Here is a 25,777-nt window from a genome sequence, read left to right as displayed (position 1 = left end):
CTATTGGAAGGAGGCCCCTATTTCTCTCTAGTGTGTCCTCGGGAGATTATATCTCTTGACTGGCCTGAGAATGCCCTGGTGTTTCCCCGAATAAGGTGGAGGCGGTAGCTGGGAGCTAGCTCACAACTAGCACTTCCCAAATGACAGTATTACTGAAAAATGCTAATTAGAAATCCATGTTAAAGTCCCTGACAGCAGTGCACGGGGAGGTATCTGAAACCAGATGAATGTAAACAATACCAGCTCTGGCAGAGGTCCACTACTAGGAGGCATCCACTTATCCACATTAGGAGTACCCCACACAGACACCACAATTTTTGCCATCTCAGAATTACTAATCAACTTTTTTTTTGCTTTGAACACATCAAGAATATCAAGAACTAACTGTTTCTTTGCTTCCTTTCTCTTGGAAGACGTCATTGCAACGGGTCAGCGTATGATGATTCAAATGTATGTATAAGATGTTTGATGGTTTTTCAGGATGTGATGATGTAAATGTAAGTAGCATACTTACTCTTTAAGCTCGCTATAGATAGGCAGCACCTCAGGATGGCAGACGAAAGCAAAGGCCAGGATGGGAACAGTGTACGCAGTCTAAGGAAGGATGAAAAAAGTAGGGAAACGAGCCATTAACATGATGTAATATATATCAGAAGTATTCTTCTACTGGGTAAAGTAGCTGTAAAACAGAAATGCCTGCTGATATATATATATACACTATAAAACCTTTTCCTCAGCATTTAAGACTTCTGATGCACCGGACAGTTGAACACAGCAGTGCTGCACTGCTGTCTGCTCAGGTCATAAAAACTGGTATGCATAAAAAGACATGGAATATGTTTCCTTTCTTTGTCTCCAATCAAAGCATGACATGCAGACAATATAATGACCTTTACTTCTACCAGCTGCTACCTTTTGAACAGTCTCATTTTTCTACTTAAATTATGTGAAAGGTATCATCGTGAAATTTTATGTGTAAGAGCTGTTATTACACAAAGTTTGGATTTGGATTAACTCGCTTTTATGAAGTATAATGCCACGTTTAAAATGTGTACCCTGATTTATGATTATATTTGCCCACAGATTAAACAAAACATTTGTCACTCAAAGGCTGAAAACACAGCACCAAAGATGTCAAACATGTCTTGGCTTGCCATACTGGTGTCTCGTCTATTCACCCCTACAGCCCCATGATACATTGTGTACATGTTTTCAAGACTTTACCCCAGGAACAAGATTATCTTCAACTTTACTAAAGTCTTGGAGTGTCTAATTAATTGGGAACTGATCAATGGGGAATATTTGCACATGTACAATGACAAACCCAACAGTTCTCCATTTCAGAAGCTAAAACCTCTTAAAATAACAAACAAGCAATGGACTGTGAAGGCAATCAAAGGTTCTGCACCAGTACAACGAACTAACCTGTGAGTTGAAGACAAAGTATTTCGGCGTGCACATCTCCTCAACGTCTGGGTGAGGTTCAGAGTGTATTCCCGTGGAGTGCTGGGTATCGTGGCTGCCAATGATTGCTGGGGAAATGTCAGCGTGGGAGAAATCCATGTGTATCGACTTGTTTTGTAAGGCGTAGAGGCCTGGCATGTCCGAGCCATTTATGCTGAGATTGGATGAGTGGCCATAGAGGAAAGGCAGAGGGCAGGGTAGCTGGGTTTTTTTGTATATTATCTGAAAAAGATTGACATGAAGTCTGACTGTGTTCTTCAAAGTAGAATTGTCACATATTGCATGCTAACGTACTAGCTAACAGTTTTTTATTACGACATCCAAAAGATACGGAGCAACATTAGCATCTCAGCAACTTAGTGATTTCAAACTCCTTTTAGCTCTTTTCTAGCTTCCTTCAATTCCATAGAAAAAATAACTGGCAACTTAGTTGCTAAATAATTGCCTGAGTTCTCCAGTTAGCAGCTAAAATTATCTGTTTTTGATGCTGCGGAGGTAGCACATGCTGGGTTTATCAAGACTGTTCACTGAAGTAGGCTCCTTTACCAAAGAAGGTGCACAAGAGCAGTGACAGTGAATCAAGAGTTTAATATTGTTAAACAAATGTCATCTTTGTAATCTGCATTTAGCGTCATTTTGTCATGCTACCTAGCAAGAAAATGCCAAAAGATACCATTATAACGCCAACCATACTGAAGGGTTAAAACAAATAATTTAGGGACGGTTGTTTTACTGCTTAGTTGAGGTGTGAGGCTGTATCTTAGGTTTTAGTTGCACCTTCTTCAAGAATAAGAAGTTGCAACTAAAATTTATTAAAACATGGTAACAAAAAAAATCTTTGACCCTTTTCCCCACCACTTTTGTTCTTTTAGGCAACAAGTTGAGTGTTGACCTGGGAAAGTAAATATGAAAAGAAAGAAAAATCTACTTCCTCTGTTAGTAGTCCTGACACTGGCAAATCGGAAATCTGAGTAACTGGCAACAGGCCGTAACACAGAAACTATTAGCTGAAAGATGCTAACATACCCCAAGTGACAAACACCTATGTACAGATGGTTTATGTTCATACTGATCTCTTGACATACAACTCTTAATCACATTATTATTAACACATATTACGATTGCTCACACTCAACTTACCACACCTAGGAAGAAAACCATGCAGGAGAGGGAAAAACCACTGGTGTAGCCCAGGTAGCCTAAAAAAGAAACGGGAAAACAAAAAGTGAGTTCCTTTCTTACTCTGAACCTAGATAGCTGTTCTTAATGCATTTTGATGCCTTTTCTATTATATGTGTCACTCTTGCTTGTCAGCCCTATTAAAGGAACGCACCAACCAAGTCTCTGTATGTTTTACAGACAACTGCAAGAACATGGAGGCACTGAGGAATTTGGCGAGACATAGCAGGAAGTGAACTTTAGAAACTTTAGTGAAACTGGAAGTCAGTCTGTGGTGGGAGCAAGTGGATAACGTTTACAAAACATGTGAAGGAGAAAATATGATGGTTTTCACTTGTGTTCCTACCCAGATTTTTGAGGAGGGATAAAGGCAGAATGACGCCGACGGACACAAACAGCACCAGGTAATTTCCATTTAGGTACCATTCACTGCAAACACAACATAAGGTTAGACCACAAGAGATGGCACACGAACAATAGTTTGCTTCATCTTTAGAGGAGCCCATTCTCACCCGGAGTTTTCTTCTAAGTGCAGGAATGCTCGGATCACTTCTGGCAACTCATACTTCACTATAAAGAGGTAGCTGGACATCGCTGCAAGAGGACAACAAGGGCAACTTCAGGTTTCACGCAAACTACAAATACTTCTTTAGAGGTGCACATTACAGATATTATTGTAGCTCCAGTAATGCAATTAAAAACACGTATGTTTCATTGAAATACACTGATTTAGGGCCCACCTCCAATGTTCTGCATGATTATTGACCCAAATGCAGCCATTTTTCCGGGCCAGCCAAATGCCCTCTCTCCAAGCTTCTCATAGATGAGGGATCCTGCCAGAACAGAGAGTGACTAAGGATAATGGCCTTAACAAGACAATCAGGTGTATGTTACACAGTCTCTTTTGCAATTCTTACTTAGCCCCTTCTTTGTAAAAAAAAAAAAAAATCTTTGCAATAACTACTTCATACTCATTTCTTCAAATGCCTTTAGGGAAGGGCGTGGAGATTTACAATGAAAGTTGGCATAACAGCAATTACTTTTTGGCGCTGTTACAATCACTTGTCCGGGCATTTTCTCATGCGTCACACTCCTCCCTGTGACCTACAGTAACCTCCCAATTAAATACTTTATATAAATTGTTGTCATCTGTGGAAACATACACTTGTAATCCCTTAATAAGCAGTCATAACATTTGATGTTGTAACATTTAAAAATGTTTAAAGGTCTGAAGAGCAAATACCAACCTCCTTCCTTAGCAGTCACAAGGAGCAGGTGTACAGAGTATAAGGAGAGGATGGCTACAGCGATGAGGAGGACTCTGCGCAGAGAGAGAGAGGCAGAGAGGTGTAGAAGTATGAAAAACTGGTACGGTGTAACTGAGTATCTACCCCTTACTGTTATTGGGGGGGGGGGGGGGGGGGACATTCTGTCCTTTCAAAATGACTTTGGCATCGTTGTAGCATGACTAATGCCTGTGTCACGTAAATGCTACAAATACATCCATTGCTGCATTCTTCAAATACCATACTGTGTGTCAGCAGTGAGATTATGACGGAAGAGGGACAAAGTTGTACAGCTTCCTGTAGTTATTTCACACCCCCAGCTAGTTCTCATTTTTAGGCTCTGGACTGCAGCCATGTGCGTGGACAGTGGATGACAGAGGGAGTTGCGGTGGGTACACTGGGGGCATTTAGGGGGTGTTGGGTGATGGAAGTCATCCACAGTCCAATAATGCATATGCACGGGACCAGATGGCTGAGGGAACTGACCACTGAAGCTCAGATGTCCCCGTGGGGAAGAGGTGCCCCTTAATCCGAGTGGTACGTGACCACAGTCTATATCTAAAAGAGTCCTAAAAATCATTTTTATTTTGTCAGTGCAACGATTAATAATCAGACACTCTGATTTCCAAACAAATTAGTGACATTCCCTTCAGCCTTAGCTGTACCATAATTATCACGCTATTATACCATACAAAAGATTCCAAAATGCTGGATTGTCATGGTTGTTGTGGTAAGCATTATATCAACACGCGATTGTCACCTTTTCTAACAAAAAGTGAAAAGAACTTACTGCCATCATTTGGCGTAAGTTAGTTAGTACACACACTAAACACTCCACCTAGTGACGCAGCAGAAAATCTTTGTCTTTCCTGCCCAACCCATAATTCTGTCATCTTAAACTCCCTTACAATAAATTCTAAGAAGACATGAATTAATCTGTGGAGAACAATGTAATGCTAACCGGTGTTTATTTTAGGTCTCTTTTCAGGACTGTAAGGAGGGGTGACACTGACAGGGAGCTCTAACAAGCTTCAGCTTATAATTGCATTAGTTATTATTGGCACATGGTACTTCTGTGAGACTGGGGCTACGTCCACACATACACGGGTATTTTTGAAAACTGAGATTTTCCGTTTTTGTTTTAAAAAATAATCCCGTCCACACGTAAAGGCAGAAATGAAGGAAAACGCTGCTAGGAACATGCCAAAGCAACAGGTGGTGATATATTCCTAACCATGTAGAAATGTTGGCCAATCAGAAGTCTAGAAGCCTCGGTGGGAAATAGTAAACAAATATGGGGCATAGAAGCAGAACCGAGTCGTATGTGTGGAGGGACAGTAACTGTGTGTGTATATGTGAGCATTTAAACACTGCAGAGAGTACAATTAACAGTAACAGTATTGTAGAAATTCATTTCACCGAAACAATAACGTGGCGCACAGTGTGACGTCAAAAAATGCGCACACCTTTGACACTGCGTTTTCTGCATTTTCTCCATTTTTCTCGTCCACACTAAAAGCAAAAACGGAGTTTTCAAAAATATCCACCCTGGCAGGAGTTTTTAAAAATCTCTGTTTTCAGTTACCAAAAACGGCGTTTACGTGTGGACGAAAGGTGCAAACGCATAGAAAAATCTGCGTTTTCAAAAATACCCGGGTACGTGTGGACATAGCCTGGTTCTGCCGAAGGTTTCTTTCTGTTAAAAGGGAGTTTTTCCTTTCCACTGTTGCCAGGTTCTTGCACATAGGAGGTGGTCTGATTGTTGGGGTTTTCTCTGCTTTATTTTAGGGTCTTTACCTTACAATATAAAGTGCATTGAGGTTATTGTTGTTGTCATTTTGTAATTTGATAAGTAAGTTGAACTCAAATTGAATAATTGTTCAAAGTATATCCTGTGGAGCAATCATTGTTTTTGGCATTTGAAACCAAATTAACACCTAATCTCTATCAAACATGTAACGCAATGCACTATATACCCGCTAGTCCAAACATACTTACGTAAAGAGAATGATGCCAGTGTTTGCCATGGCAAAGGACAGGCCCAGGATGCCGCTGCCCATAATGGCGTTGCTCAAGTTGAAGACGGACATGCCGAATGAGGCGTGGCCAGGATGCTGCCCAAAGTCAAAAGAAAAGACAAGAGCTTTTTAAGGTAAAACTATCTTCAGTTCAGTGATGAACTATTGATATTTACTACATGAATCATTAATGTTAGCATCATATGCGCCCTGTTTTAGAAAAAGAAAAGAGCTAAACATTTGGCATAGCAAGCCACCTACAGACAGATAGAAGCTTTAGGAGACAAGCTGCAGTTCTTCTGCACTATTCTTATGGTTTTGACCTCACTCTCCTACAGCATCTCATAACTGCTAACATCTCAGAGACTGTGGTCTGCCATGTGGTCTAATTTAAAATAATGAGCAGTGAACTGAACACATGAAAAATTTATGTAGAACAGTAAGTGCGTCCGTGTGTATAATTAATACTTTTCATTTACTTGAATTATGAAGACAGGATGATGAAATGTTGACATGTGCATATGCATTATATGGTGAGTAAAACCGAATATGAAAATAATATAACAGATTATATTGGGAGTCAAAAGGAGCTACATAGTTGATGTGACTAAATCCTTACATATTCTTCTTCATATTTCTTCTTCTTTGGTATCCCGTTTGACAGGAACCTGTGGCTCTCTCCATCGTCATTATCATCCCCATTAAATTGGCTGTCAACATTGAGAAAGATACACGTTAGGACAAACACAGTGAGAGGTTCACTTCAAATGTGTATCAACTTTCAGTGCTATATTTTATGATGTAACTGCATGTCATCAAATGCAGTCTTTGTGCGTAAGTGCAAGCGTGAGTGCAAGCAATAAGATGCTCAACTGTTTATACTGGTTATACCAATCTACCCTGCTCTCAACCCAGAGACTTCCTTTGAAGTAGAACCAAGTTCAAATGAGTGATGAAATATGTAGATTTTCTTTTGCAAATTATTAGTGTTAGCATTCAGTGTACCTTGACTTGGCAATGTGCAGGAAACACAAAGACATTGGTGCCACTTATAAAAGATTTGTTAGATACAAGAAAAACAATCTACCAACACATAGTCCTCCATCCAGGACTATGGTCATCCATAAACTGACTGTGAGAAAGATATACATTAGCACATGCAGCCTCTGTATCAACTTTATGTGCTACAATTTACTGTTAACTACCTAAATCTGTAGCCGTAGTCTTTACGTTTAAGTGCGAGTGTAAATGCAAGCAACAGAAAAGAAGCTGGACTGTTTATGCTGGTTATCTGACGACATTTGTGTGTGTCAGGGTTTTAAATGTAAACATAAAAATTGTAACTGCACCTCTTTACACCAATCTATGCCTTTCTTCATTTGTTCTTAAAAACGCATCAACTCTAACAACTCAGTTTTTTTTTAAAAAAGTAGCTACCCGCTGTGGCAAGGGAGAAGCAGAAAGTAGCTAGCTGGGCTGAAACACCTTCCCAATTCAATAACCACCAGTGTGCCTCACCCTGATAAACACATTATTTACATGCAATTAATCTGCCGTCTTAAAGCCAAAAGATAGACATGCCAAATGAGGAGTAACTTCACAAGTGCAAGCACAAGTGCAGGGAGCAGAAAAGGTACTGGACTGTCTATGTTGGTTATTTGTTATGAATCTAAACCTTCTGTGAAAGATTTGTCAGACACAAGGAAAAATCCACCCTCCCATAGTCCTGTGCTAGTTTTATAAAGTTCTTATTATCACCTTTGTCCTTCTCCGTCTTCATTATCATCCATAAATTGACTGTGAGGATTGAGAAAGATATACATTAGCACATGCAAACACAGCTAATGGTTAATGTCATATATGTATCAACTTTCTGCCCCACAATTTGCTTTTAACCACTTGCCATCAGCTGTAGTCTTTATGTTAAAATGCAAGTGTCAGTGGAAGCAACAGAAAAGAAGTTGGACGCCAACCTATGCCCAGAAAGAAAAGAATGGACAAGAATCTGTAATAATCTGTATAAACCAACCTAAAATGAGTAATAAAATATGTTTATATTTATTCTATGACTCATTAGTGGATGCTATGTGCAAGCAAACCAAAGCCTGGTACTGCTGGTGGTGAAAGATTCGCCAGATAGAAGGAAAAACTATTTATTATCATACTTTTTCCTCCTTTGTATCTCATTTGGAAGGAACATATCATCCATGTTCACTGGCAGAATAGAGGAAGCAACAGAATGTATGTATGTATTATTGTAGGGTCTTCTATAAAATTGAATTGAATTGAAAGTTATACGTTAGGAGATGAAAATGTAGCTAATGGTTCAGTTCAAATATACGTCAACTGTGGTACATCTTTTTGTAACCAGCTGCCAATAGCTGTTGTAGTGTTTATGTTTAAATGCAAGTCTTAAGTGCAAGCAAAAGAAAAGAAAGTAGAGTCTATAGCTTTTGTCAAGCGGTTGTCCTCAAACACACCAACCTTCACCAGACAAAGACTTATATTTATTTCATTAGTGTTAGCTTTAAGTTTACACTGTCAATGTGCAGCAAACCAAAGGCTTTGGTGCTGTTGGTGAAAGATTTGTCTGATTATTTGACACCAATTTACAACTTCTGTCATTTATTCTTACAGACGCACCAATGCACACCAATTTATACCCAATCATGGTAAAGCAGGAGTTCAGAGATCAGCTTGTGATTAGATTGCCATAACTAGAGGCTTGCCCACAAAAATCCAGCCTTCTCTAGTCTACTGATATTAAGAAAGACATCACGGTCACTGACCTGCTCATGGTGGCCTTCTCACAGTCGGTGGGCTCTGTGAGTTGTTCATCAAGGCTGTCGTCGTCAGCCACTGTGGAGACTTTCCTCAGTTCCATGCGTTCCACAATTCCCGGCATAGTGGTACAGAGAGCAGGACCAGAGGCAGAGAAATGTACCTTTCTAGGATTTTCAGGGTTTAGACTTCACCGGCACAGGATACAAAAACCTTGTCAATTACCTCAGCTATATCTTGTTACCGTTGAGAAAAGTCCTGAAACAATAAAGGAGAAACAAGACAAAGTTTCAGTAACAGAATTGGCTTTTTGTCTGTTTATATGTTGCTTTCCTTTTTTTGCTGGTCTTAAACTGTTCTAAGAACTGGAATAACTGATTACAGGGGCTGTCAGTGGTTTTATTATCTGCCCTTATCAGGTTTTTGGCCTTGATGAGGAAGGCACACAGAAAGCCTTTTTGGCAGAAAGCCCTGAAGGCAAACTTCAACTTAAACATGGTTAACCATGATGTTTAACCTTTAACTGTCCAAGTACTTTATGGCAGAAAGGGTTTCTTGTAGAAAGCCCCGGGGGAAGACCACTCCCACAAGAATAAAAAAATCCTTTAAGGTAAAAATGGAGCCCTCTACTCTGGAAACCATTTCCTGGAACTGAGGGGCTTCCTAAGAGATTATATGTGCCTTGGCACTTGTTATGCAGCTTCACCTGTACCAGGAAGGGTGACCTTGTGTTTATTTTATTGCCTTTTACATTTTCACCCTAACCCACACTTTCACACAGGCTCAATTAGTTGTGTTAATGACTAAAGTTATTTGTATCTCTTGTCTCTTTAGGAAGATATCACAACCAAGTGCTGACGTACATAATGACTGCTGAGCGGAGTCAGCTCCAGTGAAGTGAAACTAGGTCATGGATATAGCATGTCCGTGGGGTCGTCGGACCACCATCAGCTGCCCCCTTGATAATGCATGAGCTGGTTTACACAACTTAACCCTTAACATCAAAGAAAAGAAATGACACTCCACTTAGGGGCACCACCTTCAATTTCTGTAGTGTTTAAGTTATGTAAGGAGGTCAACACACTGAAAGAAGACGTGATTATAAACGAAAATAGCAGCAACGTGATTTACAGTGCTGTTTTCCCCCCTCACACAAAGAGCTCTTTGACTGAGTTGGAAGAAAAGATCCTAAGGGCGACTCACTAATGAAAAACTAATGCAACGTGTACAGGACCAGCCAGAGCCGTGACACCGATGAACCCATGACAAAGGACACTTCTGACATCCTCTTTTGTTTCACGGCACTCGCAGCAGTAATGATGTGGTGTAATGCATTGAGAAGAACAAATATGTTAATGTAAAGTTAAAGGAACAGCTCGGCAAACCACATTTACCTATTCACACAGCTCTTTCTTCTGCCATGAACTTAACATACACTAATGCAGACCTTCCCAAAGTGTGGGGCCCGCAGAGCCATGGCAGGGGGGGCGCGGGATGAAAAGGGGGAGGAAAAAAACAAAACGCTTGGACACTGCTAGCACGGGCGCCCACAGAAACGCAAAGCAGGAGATGAAGCATCGCTGAATATGTTTCCAAACCAACTTCATTCTAAGCCAAAGAAAATATGGTGAAGCATATCTTCCCTTTGGCTTCACCTGCACAAGTGCCGAGGTAGGTCTCCCTGCAGGATTGGTTTTCCCTTCGTCGGGAGCAGCGCTGGGCTGTTCAAATCACGGAAAAACAGTTTCCCACATTCGTGATTTTTAGTTCACAAACACTTCTTGTAATGACTAACTACTCCTGACATTTTGGAGATACACATACTATACTATACTTTATACAGTAAAGTTACAGTGGGATACAAATAACATCAGGCTAATCCTGCCACGATTTGTTCCCCTCGTCTAAATCACGGACAAACAGTATCCCACAGCTGTTTATGTTTTTGAACCCATTTTGCACAGAGAGGCATTTTTTGAAAAATGTATTGATAGCAATGTTGAATATTATTACACAGAAAAAAAACAACTACACATAAAATAATCACATTGTGACGCCTCTGCCTTTGTAAATGGAGGGACAGTAACTGCATGTGTATATGTAAGCGTGTAAAACCTGTTAACAGTATTTTGTCTCTATCTACCATTGTGCAATTCATCTCATGTAAACAATAACGTGGCGCACAGCGTGACGTGAAAAAAGGCACATACTTTTGACGTTGCGTGATGAACTCTGTATTCCTTGTCCACACGTAAACGCAAAAAAAGGAGTTGAAACGTCGTTTACGTGTGGACGAAACAGCTGCGTGTAGGTGTGGACGTAGCTTAAATTAGTTAGTAGTTTATTTTCTTACTACCTGTAATTTATTGCAGATTACTTGTATTTGCTTAATTGTTTACTAAATGTTTGAGGTGTGAAATAAACCGCAATGGAGCAAAATATGGGCGTGTGTGGTTGGAGGATGTGTGCGTGCGTGTGCGGGTGCACGCGAACATTTTTCTTGTAATACAAAGGGGGCCCAGCAAATAAAGTTTGGGAACCACTGCACTAATGGATTAATTGATGTGCAACTGTGGCAGTTTGCATGAGTCAACATGCAGACTGGAAGAGCTGGAGTAAACTGAACCACCAACCTTCTGATTAGGGAATGAGTCACACTACCATCTAATGCACACACATTAAAATAAATGCAACTCTCATGCCTGTATCCCAAATATCCCAAACACTTTCACTGCTCTTCTAAAGCCCATCCAACAGCTTGCAGCAACAACTGGTGAAAAAACCACTTGCGACACAATGTAGGTGGATCCCGAGTTAAACTTGACTCAATTTTGAGGTGAATGACTGGAGTGACTGCCAGTGTTTGATTTGACTTACATCAGGGTAGTAAATACAATTGAACATTACATTCACAACCAAGACCCGAAGTGTCTGCAGTGCCTGACCGTCAGTTACAAAAGCAAAGCCTAATGAGCAAATACGTAGATATGGACAGGTCTTTATTCTACCTTGATTACCTTTATGCATAATGATAGCTTTGCTTCTTTGCACTGAATCAAACAGTGTTTCTCTCTGTTTAAAAAGGTCTTATGTTTTAAACCAATCATTGGGTTTTTCATGCAAATTTCTGATAATGCCACAATACGACAACAACTGTAACATCAACGATGAACAAAAACCTTCCCACAACCACCTGATGATGATCAGGTAGAGCAGTAAAAACATAGTTGAGCTACCATCCATCCGAAAGTGGTCAGTCTTAAGGACAGCTGATAGAAATACAAAGACCTGCAACTTAAGCAACAGCTTCTAAAGAGGGAAGCGGTTGAGCCACTTCAAAGTGTAAACAAGTGTTTGCAGTCAAAACTTGAGCTCTTTTGGATACACTACCAGGGATGTTCAATGTCCTGGCCGATGCAGTTGAGACCTTCTTTCACAAAAACTTATTGTTACTGACAGGTTGTTGTACTTTCTGTGAAGCAAAGCCATAATAGTTTTGAGCCAACAGAGATTAGGTGGCTGTGTCATCGTTAAAAGCCACATCACACACGCTGCTACACCTAATCTCTCAAAGTCCTTGTCTGCCGTGCTGTTAGTGGGAAATGGAGACTGGGGTTCGCTCTCTGCAGCCAAGAGGATTAACCTGTCAAGCTGGGTTAAAATGATGTGTTGATACAACCATTACTTATAGAAACCCACATTAAGTACTTCCCACCATCGGTAAAATTAATCTTTATGGGTTGCTGGAATTTGTTCATTTTTTTTCCAAACCCGAACCATCTATCTCACTCCTGAGGCCATGCTAGGTAAAGCCACATACAGACACTTCAAACCGCTACCAAAACATTTTTAAAGACTCCAGAGAAAACACACAGTTCATACAATATGCATTTAAAGATGTTGGCATTAATGATCAATCTGCTCACTAATATAAGCAGAATCCTTGAGTTTTAGATAGCAGATAGGCACCAGATGGCCATATCAGTAATCACCCTTCCTGTTGTTAATAGCTAAAAACATGAACAAGCACCGACTTTGTTCTTTCAACATGTTTCAAGGCAAATCACACAGCAGCAGTCATTTTAAGTTTCTTCTCATATATAGAATGTTTGCTATAGTGCTATAGATTGTATGCAATCATGGTAAGATAAGACATTGGTCTTATCTAAAGTGTTTGGCAAAAAAAGGAAAAGAAGCCAGGCTTAAAAAAATACAGTAATTTGTAAATTTAGAATGAGAGCCCTTTACCCATTTAGTCTGAAACCATTCGCCTTCAGTGTACACACAAACTGTTGCATCAGCCACGGTCTACAAGTCTTGGCACGAGCAAACACACCCCTTTATAGCTAAGTGAGTGAAGTCAATGCTCTAAACTGCTACGTGTTACACAGAAAATTCCTTGAAAGCAAACATTACACGTGTTTCTGTTTTACCCCCCACCTCAACATTTGCACAACAGAGGTCCTACCTGCTGTGCATGGCATGGCTCACTTTTTCAAGAAAAAAAATCTCCCTAAACAAACAAGCTCACTTACTGAAAGGTTTCTTAAAGCGGTTCTAGGAAGGTTCCTTGTTTGTCCTCTCTTTTTGAATGAATAGATTTGAAGAAAAACAGACGAGTGGATGGGTGAGGTGCTCTGGCCCTTTTGTGACTCAGGTAAGACAGGAAGCTTTTAAAAGAGAGGAAGGAGGGCCTCTGTCAGCCAATCAGGATGCGCAGTTTGCTCAGACTCCTCCTTTTTTGATCAGTCATGAGCAGGGTCGTAACCCTGATAGCTCACTCCCAATCTCCACCAACACCACCACTTGCATACATGTATATACACATCCGACTCAAAAAATATAATTGAGGAGAGCACACGGAGAATAAACTATATACACTCACTGAAGGACGGATAGAGCTACACTGTAACGTGGCCAGTTTGATCATCGGCATCGGACTGAAGATACCAGCGTGCACCAACTCTTAAATACCCTCAGCAGCTTCAAGACACGACCACATGACAGGACACATGACCACTTATAAATGGACCTAAATCATACAGATCAAACACAGGTGGTCTGTATGATTTCACAGAAAACTGCCGACTGGACTGGTCTCTGACACACACACACACACACACACACACACACACACACACACACACACACACACACAATTGCTTGCACATGCAGCAGGCACACAGATGCCCAGACACAGACATACTATAGGCGACTGTCAGTGTTTTCAGTAGTAGGCCGTGCCACAGGCTGACCAATCAGATGGCTCACTGTCTGGATGTCGGCGTGCCCAAGGTCATGTTTGTGTCAGAAATGTTTTTTTTTTTAACTTTGTAATGCAGTTCAAATAGAAGAAAACAGACACATGTACAGATAACTTAAGGTATAAAGACACTATTTTCTTCCTCAGAACATCAGGCATTGAGCTTGTAAATGCTGAACATGAAAACATGTTTTAAAATATAGACTCCAAATGCTGAACTGCTACAAAGTCTTCGTTTATACGATACTTTACTGTGTTTTAATGTTTAAATAAATTCAGAAAATTAACTTGAGCCCACACGAGCCATTATTAGTCTGCATATATACGCCTTGAGGCGACTTTTGTTGTGATTTGGCGCTATATAAATAAAATTGAATTGAATTGAATACTTGGCTGCAAATAAGGACTAGCTGCTGTCCAGTTTGTAGTGAAACTGTGAAAAGTATAACCTAAAATGGGAAACAGGGACCGTTTGCTTTTGAAATATGTCACCTGCAGCTCTGCACAACTTTACTTCTTATCGTCTCAACTTTTTACCGTCTCTGTTGCACTTTTTCACGTTTCACTACCACTCGTCTAGTAGTTAGCAAGGCGAGCACAACCTGACAAATCTTGACCAATGTGTGTGTGAGAAACTTCAAAATGTACCAGAGCAAGAAAGCAGTAATAATAATCTCACTTTAAATGCAGGTAAAATCAAATTCATCCCAAAAGTTTGACACAAATCAGAAAAATGATGAACCAGAAAAATGCACAGGAGAGACAATTTCTGTGAAAGCTAAACTTTTGCAATCAGTATCCCCCAACCATTAGCCCCATGGCTACAATGACTTTCCTTATATGACACCACAGTCTCTGATGTGTGTGTGTGTGTGTGTGTGTGTGGGGGGGGGTGTCTTCACACACATGCTCGGCTAATCCCCTGTGACTAAGCATCAACCCCCGAAGAGACAGATTCGGGGGTTGGGAAAGAAACTTCTGAGCTGAGCTGAAACGCAACTAGCAACAAAAGTGTCTGAGGTCAGAGTTTGAGGTCACATGATTAGCACCGCAAACAAAACAAAGACTTGAAGTATCCGTTGGAGGCAAAGACACGTGCTGGCTTCAGCCAATCCATTCAATGATCTGTATCTGCCTCAGTTCCAGCCTACAACTATAAAAACATAAACCTAAAGGACCAGTCCACCAACTCTGCTCATTTAAAATGAAGGTTTTTAGTATAAAAAGTACAAAAACAAAAACTTTCTTTATGTACTATAATGTCTCTATACAAGTTTACCAAATTGGGGTAAGAAATATGTGGCTGAAAATATTACAAAGTTGCTACAAGCATCTACAAATACAGATATTTATCATATTCAGAAATATGTCAGTATCTAAAAATCCTTTTTTGAATCTTCCGATTCTTCTTTCTTTTAGGTGTTTTTTTGAGTAATAGTAATAATGATAAACAATCTGGAATTGAAACTTCACTTGTTTACTGATAGGTTTGTGCAGAACAGGGTGTAAGAGTTCATGTTCTCAGTTCTCTTCTCACTGGGTTCAGTAAAGGTTGATCATTGCTCACGCTGTTATCTCCACCCACATTTTGAGCCATTAGCATGTCCCCAGTCAATGTTTTGGGAACAGTTTGTCATTTAACTGGCAGAGCCCACCTACTGCTGGTGTTTGCCACCACACTCTGGCTATTCTTTGTCTAATTCTTCATCATAAAGTTTGCTAAAGTGATTGCCTAAATAAGAGATGAGGTAACCATGTGGTTCTTCCAGATTAGAGAGTACATGTTGTTACTCTCCCACTTTAATTGCATGTCTGTAGCGGGAGAATAACAAAGTATGTTGAAATCAGATGGCTGACAAGATGCCACGAGGGACGTTTCCATCATGGATCGAGGGTTTATTAACCTCTCCTTTTGACCAAAACATCGTTGGTACTAGGGCTGCTCAATTAATCGAATTTTAATCACGATTACGGTCTGGGCTTTCAACGATCATTAAAAATGACTGAGCCGATTATTAGTCCCTCCCTCGTGCTTTACTCTCGCGCTGCTCCATGTGGCAAATCGAGCGCACCTTTCTGCATTTCGAACACGTGTCACAACAATGAAGAGGACCCGAGGGAAGCTTGGAAAGCTAAGCAGAAGTTATTTGGAGAGGAGAGTGACTGCTGTTGGTTGAAAAGAGAGGTAAAAAAAAACTTCAGTGGTGTGGAAACATTATGGGTTCGCGGAGTCAGACGTGGATCAAGTAGACAGTGTGTAAACTTTGCTACAGTGTCGCAGCTGCACCACAGAGCAACACTGTGTTCACTAAACATAGATGTTTACATTTTTCATTTATTTTTTATATTGCAAACATTTGCACTGTTATCAGTATTTGCACACTATTTTATATTATTTTTGACAATCTTTAAAGTCATTATTCAACACATTGTTATTGTTAAATAAATATCGTCAAATAATCGAGATCTCAATTTCAGTGAAAATAATCGTGATTATCATTTTTGCCATAATCGAGCAGCCCTAGTTGGCACCATCAACTTTAACTTCTCTCTGTATCTTTGTTGTTTGTGAAGCTCAAACCTCTTAACTCCATGTGACTGGATGCAAATACCAAACAACTTGCAAGTAAATCATTAGTTGCCCTCTGTCAGCACGTGTTTCTAAGTAAGTGCAGTAATGTACATCATATGATACTTAGCAATTATATTTGTGGAGATCCCTTCAAGATAATCTCAAAAATATTCAATAACACATACATTAAAAATATAAGCTTAATTCAAATGACTAAAGTTACTTTCAACACTTTTTTGTAAACATTCTAAAAGTTAGCGCAAAGTTGTCCTGGCGTGCTTACGTCAAAAAGAAGTCACACACGTCACAGTAGCTGCAAATTGCAACCACATTCCTCCACCTGAAACCACAAATTCAATTTAATGAGGCCGTTTGGATGTACAACGGTAGCTGTTAAAGAGAAGCTGAACCAGCTGGTACCTGACACCAGTAGTCTGCCAGCCTCTCTTGGGCTTTAAACGATTAAAATGAACAAAACGTTATCAGTCAGCAGAAATGACCGCTAGTTGTTTGCAGGTCAACAGAATGAGTCTCTAAGAATCAAACTGTTCTTCTTATGATGCACTTTGCTTTAAAAATTGTGCTACAACCAGCCACAAAACTTACTGTTAAGAAGCAATTGGGTATCCTGCCACTAGGTGAAGGTAAAGCAATATTCTGGGTAACAGATTAAATAACAAACTGTATGGTGAGTTTAATACAGGAGTACATGTCTATGCTACAGTATTGTTTGGTCTGTTGGAAAATTGATATATTTAATCACATATAGAAAAACACATATAGAAAAAAATAGGGGTGGTAGACATTCATCCATTCGCTTCCTTTTCTTATCCTTTTCAGGGTCGCGGGGGGTGCTGGAGCCTATCCCAGCTGTCATAGAGCGAGAGGCAGGGTACACCCTGGACAGGTCGCCAGTCTGTCACAGATCCACAGGGTGGTAGACATTGTTTATAGAAATCGACATAAATATGGGCCTCATTGTATGTTTACATGCAGCAAACTCTATTTACCTGCATGCATGCATCAATGGTCAACTACTACACTCAGTCAGACACTGACCACCTCCATTGAGTGCATAATAAAAAATTAGAATGCAAGATTTTCCTCAATCAAATAAACATCCATGTAGGAAAGGAGATTTTCATACCTTAATTTTCATTAAGTTATGGTTTAATTATGGTTTACCTGCATATCAGCAAAATGCACCAGACAAAGGTGACTTTGAAAGCTGGACTGGATCACATAGCCTAAAATACATGTATATAGTTATCTGACAACCTTTTGATATGGTTCCTAAATACAGTTAACTTGACTTATTAAGTTACCCTGTGAAATGATGTAATACTAATACTAACACTGGACTAATATGGCACACTTTGGAGATGTCAAAAATGAGTATACTCAATATTTGTTAAATTAGATGTTACTATTATAAAATCAGTATCATATGACACTTTTATAAGGTGTTACTATTCATAAATGCCAGAAACTAGCCATTTTAACTTGTTGGTCAGAGGTTGCTAAGTAACACGATGACACCCGATGAACAAACGCCACATTCCAACCAGAAATATCACCAAGACCTAGAAGAACAGTGTTACTACCTCGGACAATCCCTGCTTTCTACACACAACAGGTTTGCTAACCTTAGGTTTGCTTACACTTCCCAGTCATTTCACAACTGCCAAAACATGAAATCCTATGATAGATGGATGAACAATAAAGTGTTATCTCTAAAGTCTTATCTGTGAAGAGAAAAAGCCATACAGCCAAGACTGGAATCCCCAACGAGAGATCTTGCTATGATTGCAACTCGTTTTGTAAACAATCCGAATATGTACTGATAACAGATAACGACAGGTGAAGCTCATGGAGCTAAAAGTTCTTTTTTATGAGCGCAAAAAATACCAAACTGTCCATTAAACCAGTGAAGTCCATCTGCCTCTGCTGCCTAAGCACAGTGACAGAAATCAAAGCGTTCTGAATCTGCAAAGAATTATGACAGCCTAACCATAGCTACTGGTGAGGCGTGTCATCTGTGGATGGCTTAACATTCACTTGTGTCCCTGCAGCAAGAACTATAACCACATATGAGAGAGTGTGAGAGAGGCACGCATGCTCCTTCAGATCATCCAGTTTGTCATTGTTTGCACTTGGGACAAATTTATCATGTGTGACATGTGGACGACAACTCCCTCCTCCCTTCTGTAAATTTCCCTTGCTGTTGCGCTGGAATCGAATATCACATTTTCACATGTTGAGTGCATATGAACAGACTATCCTGGAAGGCTGCGTTCATGCTATTCATATCTAGTTTGAAACTGCTACCATATGGAAGGGTTAGGAATCTATTTCTTGATTTTGATGTTCCATAGAGAAGTTTGATTTTTAATGTTCTGCTTCTGTAGGGTAAAGTAAGCACAGAGGGCTGAGTGTTCCCAGAAAAGGTGTGGTGGCTGGTAACTTTTTTTTCAACCTCATTCCTGAGGTATTCCCTCTAGTCTGGAACAAATAATCACATACAACGACTCTCCTGAATAAGGGCAACTTTATACTACATCCAAAGTGCTAGGTTAGCTGGTTAGATAATTCCTCTCAACTGTTTTCCAACATTTTCTGTTCATTTCCCGTTATCGTTTCACAGTGATGGGCTAGATGTGTGAAGGTAAAGAAGAAGACGGGGTTTGAACGCACCTCTGTCATTTCATGCGATCACAGTGACGTATGTGGCCACTGAAAACAACTGCAAACACTTTTTGACGTAGCCAAACAGCACATGGTGTGACCTATGTCTAACACAATATGGAACGGCTCTTATTGCCGGTGACATTTAAGATACCAGTTTGCGTCCACTGTTAGGTGACAGCAGTGTCGGAAGTGAAGGAACAAATCGTTTCATTTATTCAAAAGAAACTGTTACATAAAGATGGAGATTTCTATGACGAATATCAAACAAGTAACACACAAAAAACAACCAAAAAAAAGCCCATATTGACAAAAAACTTTGACCTTAGACCCAAAGTAAACACCATATTGACCTTCTGGACATAAACCTGGTGTGTCCAAACCTGTTTGAACCCTGGAGACTTTCTCTCTCTGTCCATCTTATCAGTTAATATTGATTTGCCAGCTCATGTCTGCTAATAGTGACGACAGCATTTTGTTTTGTAACAATGTGTAATTCTTCACAAGCTCAAGGTTTCACCGTTGACTCTAGCTGGAGGAGTAGACGATGACTTCAGAAGGGGCTAATGGGCCAGAGAAGGGTTTTTGTTTCCTGTTACATCAAAGGCTCAGTTCTCGATGTCTTCAGTTTCAGTTTGACTAAAATTAAGCTAAAAGGCTAAAACCAGTTCCATCTGTGGTCTTTTCCACCATGAAAAATAACCCGTGGGTGTAATTTGAGAGCTTGGAGCCAATTACTTTTGTAAGGTCACCTGCATAAAGACGTCACTACCCGATGCACAGAGGAGACAGACTGTTCTCTCAGTAGGAGAACACATTTACAAAATAACCCGCTTCTTTTCATGTTTCTCTACTTGGCACCATTTTGAACTCTGGATATCTTCATCACGCCATAGTAAGAACTTTCCACATAACAGTCTGCATTTTAAGTTCACTTTAACACAGAACTACTCTGGCTGCTTATGTAAAGCTGACACCTTTGTCCCTAGCAGCTTTATAAAATGTAATTGAAGCATACAATATTGAATTGGGAGAAACAGAAAAATAGTCTTTACACTACACAAGCATGAATTCAGGTCACTTTAATTACATTAACTGGGTCTAAGGAAGGAATTGCAGAAGAAAAATGGAGAATATTTTAGTGACCATGAACCCGGTGTTCTGTGATTATTCAGAGGCGCTATGTGGGATATTTAGAACTACAATCATATCAAGTGCTCTGCACTAATCTCTTGCTAAGGCACTGACTCATAGTTCCGATTCCTGGCAGACAGATAAAAAAAGAAAATATTTAATTATATTACCTCTCTCATGCACAGTGTTGCCTACATGAAACTCGTGTTTACCTTTTTAGGGACTTGCTAACATTAGGTAAACTCAGAGTTACTCTGGGTAAATTATAAATGCTACATTTTTAGGAAAGGCAGAAGTATCTTGGGAAGTCTGTATATTGTCCTTTCTTCAGAGGTTTTAGATGAGAATATTCTAAAACTCTCAAGTCTGCAGGACAAATATGAAGGCAGAGTAAGCATGGGGAGACAGATAGCCTAGCTAAGCCCCCAGTCACACAGGCCTATAACCAGGTTGTTAACTGCAAGGAAACCACTGATCATGAGGGGAAAATGTACATTCCCCAACAAGTTGCGAGTGGTTGAGAGCAGTCAATGTGATATCACTTGCTAAAGCCCCATTCACACAGGCCTTGAGAGCTGGCAGTCACCTGTCCTGCTGTGTATTCTGCTTAGCAAGTGGTTGCACTGTCACTACCATGAAATTGCGTTGCAAAGACGTGTGCAACTATGGATAACAATTAAGGAGGTTTTTGAAGCAGTACCCTTTTTATGACCAGTTTCACCTGGTGAAAGCTAGCAAACTCCAGCAATCACTTGTCAAACGGTCGGGAAATACATGGGTCGACAGGTCTCCAGGGCTATGTGACTGACACCTAATATGCTTGCTAGCTGAAAAAAATAGTTTACAAGTTTCTATCACTCCCTCTCTTTGCCTTCTTTTCCTTTTGTGGTTTTCTCCTTGACATTTACCCCAGTTGTAGCACAATCAGTCAACTGAGGAATGCCCCCTAAAACTACAAAAAAACAAAACAAAAAAAAACCTAATCAGGAATCACACCTTATTCCCTCCACAGGAGTTTTTAAAGTGCTCAAGCAGCTGTGTTGGCAAACATCCCACAGTGCTTAGAGGACACCGAACCCCTGCAGCTGACCCCTGACCACCCTGTTGGCGAGAAAAAGAAAAGGGGGAAATTCCCTCCAGGGTTCTGCTAAGTTTTACATTAGAAAAAAGCTGGATTACTGCATACAGGCAGGTGGTTACCCCAGGTTTGTGAATTATGCAATCATTCAGTTCACACATTATACCTTTTCACATTCCCATTGAATGTGCCGACAGCATTCTGGAAAACTGCCAGTTGCTTCTGGGCTTTGTGGCACTGGCTCAATGCATCTTTGTATGATATCCATTCCTTTGAAACTGACACGGCATCTGGCTTGTGGATCATTTGCTCATACTCCAAGTTAGATCAGCCAGTGCAGGCAATATTTCAGCTCCCAGCTGCGCAGCAGGATCTGACCTACATGTGTCATTCAGGTATCCATGGAGTCAGTGAGGAGTAAGGCTTCACGAGCTCCAAACTCTAACATGTGCAGGAATTTCCTTCCAACCTTTATCTTGGAAAAGCAGTTAAAATAACTGTAATGGCTGCTTTCACAGGGACCTTTACAGCTGGTGTAAAACTGAAAGACACTGCACTGATATTAAACATGGAGGTTAGTTTAGGTTAGTTTGCAGCTGGTGAAATAGTTGGAAACTGCTCAGTTGGTACGTGATCCACAAAACCTTTTCCAAGCTGGAAACACGCTTATGTTATGCTTCTACAATCCTTTGACTCTGACCATACTCTTTAAAAAAAGTTACAGTTTAGGAAGTTGTCAAACTTCATTAAAGTGCACTTCTGCTCAAGAGCTGGAATGACCCACTGCCATTGAGGCAATGGGTCATTTCAAATTTCTAATAAACTTAGGTTACACATTTACTCTGTAGTAATTATTAAAGCTGCAGCCAGGTAATAAATTCTCTTCAATAACTGATAACCATTACGTCTCCACAGTCTTTACGACACGAGTGTTTACCACTGCCACCACCACATTCCTCAAAGAAAACACGCCCACATCTAGAAACTTAAATATCCATGTAGGTGGAGTCATACTCAGACCTCTATTATGCAAGTAGGGAGAAAATAAAAATCTAGGCCTTGGTTTGAAAGTGTACAGTCACTGTGTAGCAACTGGGTATTTTTAGCTTTCAGAATGGCAGTGACAGAACCTTAAGTCACCACTTAAATACACCCAAGCCTGCATATTCTCCAGGCTCAATCTAAGTCTTTGTTTTCAGTCCTGTGCTGTCACCTGGCTGTCTGCCACTAAGACCAGTGTTCTCCAATTTCAAACCAAAAGACGCTCAAGAGAGTAAAGTGGGTAGTGAAAAGCATCCCATTATAAAAACCTCACTCTTTATAATCTGTAATCTATTATGATGCCCACAGTCAAAAAAATGATCTTCTAGGTGGAAACTGAGGGGCACACCATGACAGACAAAGAAAAAAAAAAAAAAAAAAAGCGTGGACATGAAATCTCGTCAAAATAAACTGAGATTAATCATATAAGCATCCCCATCAAAGCATGGGGACAGTATGAGCTTGTGATTGCAGTCATAACATATCTATTAGTCCTCAGAGGGCTTCCTCAAGCCACGCTGAGCGTGCCTCGCTCCGCTGTTACATAAACCACAATCCTTTCTTTCTTTAAGCATCTTCTCCAGCTGCTCACCGCTTCAAAAATCATTACTGGAATTGTATTATATACAGAGAGACTTTATGAGTCACAGAAACTATGGAAAGTGAAAAAAAGCAGGGAAATACTAAATAAAAAGCGAGATGCAAATTTGAAACGTTATTAGCCGCCTTTGTGTAGCTTTTTTCCTGCGGTTTCAGTGAACGCGGAAAAGCACGCAAAACACACACAAGCTCCACGCAAAATCCACGTTTGCTGCATGCGATCAACTGGTGGCTCGAGAAACCATCTTGTTAAGACAATAAATGCTCACACCAAAAAAAGAAAGAAAAAAGCGCAATTTTCTCTTATAAATAAAGACACGTTTGGCGCTGTTTATTGACTTCAGGCACCACCCTGCAGGAAGCCTCGCACACAGACGCTCCTTATCTAAAGACACGCTTTACTGTAGAAAGAAACCCGATAAAAGAAATTTAAAAAAAACAACGAATAAGCATGCATGCAAACCCAAATAAACCCCCGCACAAGTGAGCTCTCTGTCATTATTATTATTTATGATTTGACTTACATGTTCTAATTTTAGTCATTAAACCTCACCATACTGCTTACCAGGCTGGGGGGGGGAAGCCCTCCGAGTCAAACTGCCCGCTTCCAGAGTATCAGAAAGGGAGGGTAATGATTAGGCAGCTAATCACAAGAAGGATGAAAAAAGCAAACAAAAAAACCAAACTTAAAGTAAAGAGCAGATGTTCATGGAAATGTCGGGGTCTTACCTACTGTGTAAGAGCGGCGCAGGAGGAAGCGGACTACTGGAAACGAGCGCTTCAGACCCTTCCCATTTAACAAGCAAGGACACTGAATGGAAATTTCCATCTGCCATGTGATGATAGCAACTCTTTAAGCGTCGTGTTACACCCACCGCTGCTGGGGGCTCCTTCTTCCCCCAGTTACCTCATTTGATTTGAGGAGACACTTAAACAGCCCAGAGCTCAGAAAGTGACGGTCTGAGTGGAGTCGCTCAGTCAGTCTTTTACCAGTTTTTCCACCTGAAACAGGCGTTTTAGTCTTAACCATTTCATAATGAGTGTTCAATATTATGTTTGGGCAGTGGTAGGATAAATACAGGTTTAATGACAGGGAGTCGTTGTTTACATTCTGGCTGACCACGTTGTTGGAGAAAAAACAGCTTCACGCTGCCAGTTCAGTGCAATTCACTGTTTTTAAAGCGAGCAGGGCCAGGAACGGACTTATCATTTGGGCGTTCCTGTGGTGGTGGCCAAGTTAGAGGAAGCTGCAGTTTACTGTCGCCTCTGTTTGCCATGCATTTATTATCCATTGTATTATTTTACTGCCTTGCATTAACTACTTCCCCCCCAAAAGAAATAAATATTACACAAATACACATTAAATCTTAGTGTCCTGAGTTTTAACAGCAGGCATAGAAATCTACGCCTTTGTGGGATGGATTCAGCAAGGTGTTGGAAATATTGCTGGCAGATTTTGGTGTGACAGCATTACAGAGTTGCTGCAGATTTATCAGTTACACGTTCATGGTGCAACTCTCCCGTGTAACATCCCAAAAGTGCTCTATTAAATTGGGATCTGGTGACTGTGACACTGGTTAGTGCATGTTAGAACAAAACTTCAGTTGGCAAAATGTGCCAACAAAGTATCTCCCACACCGTTACACATTACAGCAGCAGGAGACAGATCCATGCTTTCATATTGTTTATGGCAAACTCTGAATGTCACAGCAGAAATTAAGACTCAGCCCATCAGGCAGCGTTTTTTCCGGTTTTTTATTGTCCAACTTGTGAACCTGTGCAAACTGTTTCCTGGTCTTTGCTGGGGTAATCTGCAGGCTTGGGTGTAATGAGTTGTTATTTGAGTTACTGTTGCCTTCCTATCAGCTTAAATATGTCTGTCCATTCTCCTCTGACCTCAGGCATAGTCCAGACATTTTCCCCAAGAGAAGTGCCGCTTACTGCCGCTCACTGCCGCCCAATGCCGTCTCACTATATATATAGCAGAACAGGGTGGGGATTCCAATCTCGACCATGATGTCCATCTGGCTAGGCCCCCCATGCTACCTAAACCACACAGAATGCCATGCTGGCTCGAACATCTCCTAGATTAACAAGTTCCACATCAGGTGTTAAGAAATCAGGGCACATTGATGAGAAGTGGGCTACTGGAACAAGAACGTAGACAAGAGATGGGAATAGGGAGCTGTTGGAATGCTACTACACAAGTAATCCCAGCAGAAGGGGTTACATGAACCTATAGCTTGTTCGACACCCAAACTAGGCGAGTGGCTCCAGCAGATACTAGGAATGACATTTGAGCTCTCCGCCCAGAAGCGCGCAGTCCTAGGAAGTGCAAAGATACTGAGCAGCACCCTCAACCTCCCAGGCTTATGGTAGAGGACCCGAGCATGAAGGAAGACTGCTTACAGTTGTGAGTGGGGATTTTTATATAGATAGGCCGTTTTTCTTCATTTAACTGATTTTCATCAGCTGTCACTTCAAGTTTGTTGCTGTGCACCTTTGTGCATGTTTTGGTTTTACATTTGAAAGCTCATACATCACCGAAACGACACACTGAATACGTCTGTTTATGAAAACATTCCAAGTGTGCTTTTTTGACCTGCTGTTCTTTGCTACATCCTTGCCCCGTATTTACAGGATGGAAAGAGGAAGCTGATGTTGGTTCGACTTTAT

General features: G+C 40.6%; 1 protein-coding gene across 6 annotated transcripts in view; it reads right to left on the bottom strand.

Annotated features, from left to right (window-relative positions):
* slc38a4 (solute carrier family 38 member 4) overlaps positions 1-24,069 on the bottom strand; it is a 31,161-nt gene extending 7,092 nt beyond the window's left edge. Inside the window, exons 1-12 of one of the 6 annotated variants that reach the window (XM_085137569.1) lie at positions 23,831-24,069; positions 8,737-8,986; positions 7,706-7,744; positions 6,567-6,657; positions 5,928-6,043; positions 3,891-3,964; positions 3,384-3,476; positions 3,156-3,237; positions 2,990-3,072; positions 2,605-2,663; positions 1,426-1,686; positions 515-594 (exon numbers count right to left, since the gene is read on the bottom strand). In XM_085137569.1, coding sequence (XP_084993695.1) covers positions 515-594; positions 1,426-1,686; positions 2,605-2,663; positions 2,990-3,072; positions 3,156-3,237; positions 3,384-3,476; positions 3,891-3,964; positions 5,928-6,043; positions 6,567-6,657; positions 7,706-7,744; positions 8,737-8,852 — 1,094 coding nt within the window. In that variant the 5' untranslated portion in view covers positions 8,853-8,986; positions 23,831-24,069. The other 5 variants (XM_085137571.1, XM_085137572.1, XM_085137568.1 and 2 more) reach the window with 5 other exon arrangements.
* Between the last annotated feature and the right edge of the window lie 1,708 nt (positions 24,070-25,777).

The sequence above is a fragment of the Neolamprologus multifasciatus genome, chromosome 17 (assembly GCF_963576455.1).
Source record: "Neolamprologus multifasciatus chromosome 17, fNeoMul1.2, whole genome shotgun sequence".
Classification (NCBI taxonomy): domain Eukaryota; kingdom Metazoa; phylum Chordata; class Actinopteri; order Cichliformes; family Cichlidae; genus Neolamprologus; species Neolamprologus multifasciatus.
Note: the sequence above shows the minus strand (reverse complement) of the source record. Positions and strands in the feature narration are given on the sequence as shown.